The following is a 9,243-nucleotide window of genomic DNA, read 5'->3' on the forward strand; positions in this document are numbered from 1 at the left end:
AATGGAGCCCATCCTGCGTTGACTAGATTTCGACTTTCGCTTTCATTTAATGATACATAATTTTTTATTTCTGTTGCTATACCCAAATGACGTGTACGATCAATTTCTATACCATTAAGTTCATATCTTATCTCATCAAATAAGTGTGCTATGCAATTGTTTAATAACTTTATCGATGCTGATACTGTAGAGTCCGCTTTTGTTGCAAAACCTTCAATGTATAAAAAACTCTCACCAGGAACGACATACAGGTCTTGGTTTTGAATGGAAATCCTAATTTCATCATTATTTTGAAATGATTGTAAATATGATATATAGCTGTGATACTCCTTTCTTATTATAGCATTATCAAATTGTGGTTTTTGTAAAACATTAATAATGTTACTCATTTTTAAACTCAACCCTTTATTATTTTAGTGTGAAACCCAAACTTTCCAGGAACTCTTGGTTAGTTTTACTTAAAATATTTCTCTTTTTCCTTTTTAATCCTTTATGTTTCCTGTTGTGGTGATGTGATATTTTAGTTGTGTATCCCTTCAAAGTTGATGGTTGAGTGATTGTTATATCCGCAAATACCTCCTTTTTGTTAAATATTATCATTCTTTAGATGGTTTCAAGTGTAATCTAATTGAAATTTTTTCCCCACGAAAGTTTATCAATTTTCCAGATTGATCAACAACTTTCAAAACAATGGTATTTATTGTGTTTGTATTAACAGGTAGATATATAACGTTAGTAGGATTTTCCGTGATTTTATATCCTGGGCTAACGACGAGTGAAAACTGATGAAGAGTGTGCGCTGACTTGTTGTTTATATAGGATCCTGTTACAATATTACACTCAATAACTATAGTGTTTACTTTTGTAATTTCTATCACTTTATCAGAATAGTGATCAACATTCGATTCAAGTACTCTTTTACTAAAACCTAATAATGAACCAATAGTGTTTTCTTTATCAAAATAAATTGGATCAAGCGTACTCTTCAGATATGTTTGAAGTGTATTGTAATTTGCTTTCATAATAAGATTTCCATTTTTTTTATTAAGCTTGCGATATTCATCCGTTATTAACTCAGATATATTCGAAAATTCATATGATCCAAGAGGAATAGTTATTTCATGTCCACCTATATGAAATTTATTGTTCTCTTCATCAACATTTGGTATTGAGTGATATGTATCAAAACTTATTAAACCGCAAACATAGCTTTGTTTCAAAATTATTGGTGGAAAGTAGTTGGCGACAAGTACTGATTTTTCATCATTTAAGGTTAATGTTATCGACATCTCTACGGTTGACGTTAGAATAAATGATTTATGTAATTGATTATTCTTTTATTGTGAAATATTATTAGCATTTATCCAAGAGTTATGCTCTGAAGAAAATCCTAACCATTTTACATAAAGTCTATTTCCTCTCCTTCTAATCACTTTTTCCACTAAATATGTGTGTGGAAATTTGGTTTTTGATAGCTCATATTCATAGAAACCACCTTCTATATCCCTTCCTTGATAGTCCTTAAGTATATATGTATTAGGATTTGTATTTTTAATAGATTTAACTGTAAATATTTCGGTAGTCCAATTTGGTGTATATCCTTTTTCAAAATGTTGTTTATATTTACTTATTCGCACATTATCATTGATTTTAAACTTTGGTCTTTTAAATACCTTGAGGTTGTTGTAGACTGAATCTAAAAGTGATTTCTCATTTAAGGAATTCACATCATTCGGCGACATTTTTATAGTTCGATGAAATGTGTTATTATATATATTAACTAGGTTTTTATATATATCAATCCATTTATAATTTCCACGAAAACTAAACTCTTTCCACATTTTTCCTTTCAGTGTTCTATTAAATCGTTCTATGATTGATGCTTTTAGAGTGCTGTATGTTGAATAATGATTTATATGATTTGTTTGCATAAGTTGAGAAAAATTGTTATTAAAAAACTCCTTTCCATCATCAGTTTGTAAATTTTTGGGTTTTCGACTACTTTGATTGAAAACTTTCTGCATAGCCTTTACTACACTTTGAGCTGTTTTATTTTTTATTGCTTCAACCCAAGCTTTTTTCGAGAATGTATCTATAACGGTTAAAAGATATCGATATCCGCTGTTAAAGTTCACATAACTACCCATTTCAACAAGATCCGCTTGCCACAAATCATCGATACCCTTCATAACCACTCGTCTCCTTCCAAAATTTTTTCGTGCTTGCTTGTGTAGTTCATTAACAATTTCTCTCTTATCCTGGTTAAGCTCCATATTGATGTTGTCGATTGAAGTAAAAATTGTTTTGTTTTGATGTTATATACCCTCTACTATATCTTATTTTTGATTTTAAATATTTAATTAAAATATTTATTTTTTCTAGTATATCCAATACTTTGAAAAAGAAAATCTTCGATGGAATCAAATCGGATATTTATTATTTTTAAAGTATCTTCAATAATTTTTTTCGTATCTTCAATATTATGATTTTTCAAAATATTCAAATTGGTACTCAAGTTGTTGTTAAATTGATCAATCACACTTTTTAGTTTAGTTAAATCACTGTTTATAGCTTCAATATGTTTTTTATTTTCTAGAACAATTTTTTCCACTTCAACCCATTTGAAAATATATTCTTTCATTTTTTCTATATGTATGTCTTCTTTTAGTTTGTTCTGTAATTCTTCGAATCTTCTAAGTATTTCATCTTGCTGATTTTTGATTTTATTTTCGATTTTATCTATTTTTTTTTTCAAAAATATTTTTGTTACAGCATCATCAGGATCAGAGGGAGCACTTAAATTAGTTATTTTCTTCCCATGAAAGTTTAAAGCATTGTTGTGAATAGTAATTCCAAGTGATCTACCTAAACTCAATTTTAGCATTGCATTGTTGACTTGGTTTTTACTTCCGCTCTCTCCAAATTTATTGATTGTATACATTTTTGATTTTTTTATTTAATAATATGCGCTTCTCGCAATTCTTCAACAATTGAAATAATTTCGTTTTTGTGATTGTTGTGACCAACACCTTCAGATGAAAGGAGCAATCTTAATCTGTCAACCAATTCGTTAGGGTCATCCCAATATATATAATTTGGTTTGTGATTGTCTAATGATTTCAAACTCAATCCATTACCTTTGGATATCCTATTTGAATTCACATCAAATAACCGTTTTATTATAAATTGATATTTATAAGCTTGAGTTCCCTTAATTTGTTCTCCTGGTGAATAATTTCTTTTATGAGCATTTGTTTTCATCAAAATATCCTTATATTGATTTAAATCCTTCTTTGTATAATGTTGAGGTTTAATGTGAAACATGAGTTGAAATAGTCCGGGAGACATTTTCCAAATAGATTCCCCAATTTGAATAGAGTTACATCCATTAAATTTTAATTGATTTTTTCCAAAATACATATTTCCATTTGTATCTATATGAAATCCATAAACTTTATCTAATTGTCTATTATCGATAAGTGTTTGTAGAACGTTGGGTAATGAAGATGCTACATTTATGTCTGATAGATTATCACTACTCAATTTTATTCGCTTTCTATCAATATTTAATTGCGTAACAGCTTTTCGTTTATTCAATTTTGATGAGATATCATTATTCAATTTTATACGTTTTCTATCAAGATTTAATTGTGAAACACCTTTCCGTTTATTCAAGTTTAATTGGTTGTTATTAATCAATTTTAAACGTTTTCTATCAGTATTTAATTGTGAGGGTCTTTTTCGTTTATTTATATTTATGATTTTGTTGTTAGTTAATTTTATACGTTTTTTATTAGTATTTAACTGAAATTCACATTTTCGTTTTGAAAATAGATGTGATTTTTTCATCCGCTTATTATCGTTATCGTCAAATAAACTGAGATTGTTATCATTAGATCGTTTTAATTTTTCTCTAAGCTCATTCCGATTCACTCCACATTTTTCTAGTGTATAATCTTTTCTCTTTAAATCAACTGGAATATTATAATTTTTTCTTATCCTTTTATTAGTGTTATTTTCATCTGATGAAAATTTTCGTTTTTGTGAAAATTTCTCTATATCCATCTGTTCTATTTCTGAATTATCTTCTTTATGTGTAGAATTTACTATATTCGGAAATATTGTTGATGAATGTTGATTATTATATCTTTCATTATCATTACTTGAGGTAATATCTCTCATTTGAAGTCCATTGCTAGACATATAGTCATCATCATCATTATAAATGTCTGATATAAAGCTATCATCATCATCATCATCATCCTTATTGTTTTTATCAAGTTTTCCATCGTCTTCATATTGTTTATTATAATCATAAATATTTTTATCATTATATTTATTAGAATACTGATTACTTTCTTTTTTGTTCTCATCTAGTTTTCCTATAATATCCTTCAAAGGTTTGGTTATTGGTTGAAATGTATCTTCTAATAGATTATCCCTATCTATTTGATTAAGTTTAATGTTTTTTAACTTTTCTTTCAATACTGCTCGTGTTTTTACAATTTCCTTCAACAAATTGTGTCTCTTCATGATTGGATAATTTATTTTTTATTTTTTTTGGTTATGTATCCATCTGCTTCCGATCTGCTTTACATCTGCTACCGATCTGCTTTATATCAGCTACCGATCTGCTTTATATCTGCTACCGATCTGCTTTCTTTCTGTCACCAATCTGCTCTCTATTCTGTTTATAATCTACATTATATCTGTTATCAATCTGATTTATATTATAACTGAATAAAACAATTGAATCCTTTGCGATATCGACCTTTATCAATGGGATCATCCTTGCTCACAATAAGAAATCCATATTTATCTTTCCAACATTCACTACAAAGCTTTAAAAAATCTTTAAATGTCATGTCACCCAAGACATGATCATTATATATATGTTTAATATTCATTTCATCTTGCTTAAATATGATAATCATGTTTGCATTATCACGTATTAAGTGTTTAGGAATCCTTGTATATGTTTGACATAAATAAAAACAATCAATGTGTTTATGTCTTCCCATACAAAAATAATCCCTTATAGTATTTTGTTTATCGCAAATTACATCATCAAATACCATTATAGAATGCATATTTGCTTTGGCTGGACTTATAACTTTTTCATTTTCAGAGAATGTGAATAGGTTTATTCCTTTGATTGGAGTAATCAATTTTTTTAAATATTGATATTTTGGTTGATATAAAGATTTAGAATATATATATATATTCCTGAATTTGAGGCCATTAGGGCTTTCTATGAGACTAATCATAACATTTGTTTTACCACAATTTGATGGGCCTACTATAAGGGCACGTATAGAATTTGGTAATAAAGTACTATGTACAATCCTTTTTTTCTGTGAACAGACATTATCAATGTTTTTCACAGCAATCTGTTTAGTTTGTTCTATTAAACGCATATTGCTAACTAAACTTTTTCAATATAAATTTAAGTATATATATACAAAAACTCTTATTTTCATTTAAATCGTGTACCCTATCACTACATAATCAAAAAAAATTATGGTTATTAATTACAAGATTTATAATAAATGTAAACAGTCTGTTACTGGATTTGGATTGGTAAACAACTTAATTAATAATCTTCCGTTTGAAGTGCATTTACCTGGATATCAATTTTGTGGACCAGGAACTAAGTTAGCACAACGTTTAGCACAAGGAGACAAAGGAATAAATTTATTGGATTCAGCTTGTAGAGAACACGATATTGCATACTCACAAAATAAAGATATTCATTCTCGTCATCAAGCTGATAAAGTTTTAATAGAAAAAGCTTGGCAAAGAGTTAAATCAACAGATAGCAATTGGAAAGAACGAGCAAACGCTTGGTTAGTAACAAACTTACTTAAAGCAAAAGTTAAATTCGGACTCGGTATGACAACAAAAAGAAAAATGAAGAAAAAGCAATGTAAGCAAAAATTATTTGCATCGACAGTTAAGAATACTTTAAAAGTATTAAAAGATAAGAAACCTAACAATATATATGATGCTGTAAAAATTGCAAAAAACGTTGTACATTCAAGTTTTAAAAATAAAAAGAAGAGTAATATTGGTGTACCAAGAGTCATTCGAGTACCAAAAATTGGTGGATTTCTACCAATAGTTCCAATTTTAACTGCGTTATCAGCCCTTGGAGGTTTAGCAACTGGAGGATCGGCTATTGTAAAAGCAGTTAAGGATATCAAAAATGGGAAAGAACAATTAGCTGAAGCTACTCGTCATAACAGATATATGGAATCAATTGCTATGGGAAAAGGATTATATCTTAAACCTTATAAAAAAGGATATGGACTTTACTATAAACCAGCTCCAAAAAACTTCTAAGTAGATTACCCAATCGACCATTGACGGATATCGATTTGGTTAAGTACTGCAAGCCATTGAAACACTTTAGAGGGGTTTTTATGCGTGACTCATTACCAAACAAACCACTACGACAAGAATGTGGAATAGTTAATTTAGATACAACTAATGGGCCAGGAACACATTGGGTTGCCTATTACAAAAATTACAACTAATAAGGAATATTTTGATAGTTTTGGTAATTTACAACCACCGTTGGAAATTATTAATTATTTAAAACCACCTATCGAATACAATTATAAACAAAAACAAAAATTTAATACTTACAATTGTGGTCATTTATGTATACAATTTCTCTTTAATAAATATAATATCTTGTGAAAAAAACAAAACAAACAAAACCATTTTTTTCTTTTAATTATTTTTTTATTTTATAGTGTCCCCAAAATTGAGAATGGAATATCTAATTTATGTTTAAAATTCTTAAATTTAAGTATTTTATCTTTATCTGATGGCATTGTTGTCACCATCTTTTTACACTCACGTTTGTGTTTCTCTAGTCTACTACTTGAAGAAACATGAGTTAAGCAGGTGTTACAAAAATGAATCCTATTTTTATTCTTTGTTATAGAACTTCGCAACAATCTAAAAATATATATATTTTTTTAATAAATTAGTATTGTATTGTAATCAAAATAATATCTTATTATTTTTACCTTGATATATTTTTTATCCAGATGTAATGAAATTTATCATCCTCTTCTATTAGGAGAAGATTGATGTGAGTTGATTTCTCAGCTTCTGTAAAATAGTAAGGACCTATAATCTTAGCATCCTCTAAACCGAACACATTTATACTTATATCAGGATTCTGCAACTCAAAGACTCTGATTTTATTTATGGTAAGGGGAAATTCCATGTTTTCAAAATTTAATATTATATTATTTTCCAATGTTATAATGTGTGCCTTAATGTCCGTTACTTTGTAGTTGCTACATTTATGTGGTTTCTTTTCCTTTGGAAGTGGATTTAATGCTGATATTATTGCCCATTTAAAACAATAGACATCATTGTTTTGCACATTGATGCAAGCCTTTTTATTCCTTATTTTGGGAGGAAGATTTATGTATTGAGATCCTCTCAAACATGTATATTTGTTGATGTTGATCTCTAGATGTTTTATTTCGATTAAAGTCCATCCACTATCTCGTTCTTGGAATTCACTCATTTTTTTAATTATTTCATTACAATTTTCAATATAATGATTTAAAATTTCTTCCAGTGTACTTGAGGGAGATAGTACCAACATTTTTGTGTGATGTGTAAATAAACTAATTTCATCTTCCGCTTTCTCTTTCATCAAAATATAATTACAATGTAGTGTACAATTATATTTAATAGATTCATGCTTTTGCAACGCCTTTTGAATTATATTGATTACTTTTTCTTGAATTGATTTGAAAAAGTTTTCGGGTATCAAGTTATTGATCTCACTATTTTTTATTTTATAACTTTCTATTCGATTTTGAAAGCTAGATCCAAAGCAAGACACATCCTTATCTAACCATTTTACACACTTATCGATGTGTGTGTTAGTGCTGATATGATTCTTCCACTGATTTTTTGGAATAGCTAAATTGCAATTTTCACAGTATACCGTTTTTTCCTCTTTTTTTTCATTGTGGTCCATTGACTTCATATGCTTTAAAAGCTCTGGATAAGTACTAAAATTCTGATTACATTTCACACACTCAATTGAATGTTGTAAACGCAAATGACGATTCAAAGATTGATTATGTTCGTAAGTTTTCTCACAAATATTACATACAAATTCTCTCATTTTTATAACAATAATTTTGAATTTGATTAAATAAATGATTTTTAATATAATGATTACAATATGAAACCGTTTGCCCTTTTTATACGAAAACAAATATAATTTTTTACTCTTGTTCTTCCTGGGAAAAAATAGAACTACACTGACCACAATTATTTCATCACACTCCAGTGTGGTGGTCACACAACATTCAACATTAATCATAAACTCTCACACTCAAACCAAACTATAGCCTGCGGTCAGCAATCTACATCACCCACCCTCCAACACTAGTTGAAGTTGGGCGATGAGTCATCATCGAAATCTGCCACTGCGCCCTGCGATCTGCGCCCTGCGATCTGCGCCCTAATGTCCGTCCACACATTTCAACCGGCGGCCCGCCATCTGACCACATACCCCCCTGCGGTCGCCACCTGCGCTACGATCGGCTGCGGTTGGGTGCGGTTATCACGTCATCAATGGGGTGGGGTGGGGTGCGGTTATGACGTCATCAATGGGGTGGGGTGCGGTTTGGGGTTTGGGGTGGGGTGGGGTTTGGGGTGGGGTGGGGTTATGACGTCATCGATGACTCATACTCTCGATGCTCAAAGTTCCAAAACCCCCTTATATATACTACTCTAAAGTCTCAAGAAGTCATATCGGCAGATGGGTTTATATGGGAGCTACATCAGGTTATAGACCGATTTGGACCGTACTTAGAAATCACAACTGCCAGTGGCTAAAGATGTCATATCGGGAGATCGGGAGCTATATGAGGAGACAATATGGGGAGCTATATGAGATTATAGACTGATTTGGGCCGTACTTGGCACTGTTGTTATAACAGAATACAATTTTAGCCAAATCGGGCAAAATTGCAGCTCCTAAGGGCTCAAGAAGACAAATCGGGAGATCGGTTTATATGGGAGCAAAATTTCAAGCGGCTAGCTTTATGCGTTCGATCGCTATCGTGATTTCGACAGACGGACGAACGGACATGGCTACATCGATTTAGGATGTCAAGACGATCAAGAATATTCGTACTTTATGGGGTATTAAATCAGTATTTCGAGGTGCTACAAACGGAATGACTAGATTAGTATACC

At 30.2% G+C, this 9,243-nt stretch overlaps 2 protein-coding genes across 6 annotated transcripts in view; one reads left to right on the forward strand and one right to left on the reverse strand.

Annotated features, from left to right (window-relative positions):
- The window catches only part of LOC106093483 (RYamide receptor), an 814,074-nt gene that overhangs the window by 176,575 nt on the left and 628,256 nt on the right, over positions 1-9,243 (forward strand). The window lies entirely within an intron of this gene.
- LOC131994752 (uncharacterized) lies at positions 6,753-8,605 on the reverse strand. Its single transcript, XM_059361622.1, has 3 exons — positions 7,180-8,605; positions 7,038-7,122; positions 6,753-6,966 (listed from the first exon to the last, which is right to left on the reverse strand). Exons 1-3 carry the CDS (start codon positions 8,360-8,362, stop codon positions 6,753-6,755), a joined length of 1,482 nt encoding a protein of 493 aa, XP_059217605.1. The 5' UTR covers positions 8,363-8,605.

Source organism: Stomoxys calcitrans, chromosome 2, assembly GCF_963082655.1.
Source record: "Stomoxys calcitrans chromosome 2, idStoCalc2.1, whole genome shotgun sequence".
In the NCBI taxonomy this organism is placed as follows: Eukaryota; Metazoa; Arthropoda; class Insecta; order Diptera; family Muscidae; genus Stomoxys; species Stomoxys calcitrans.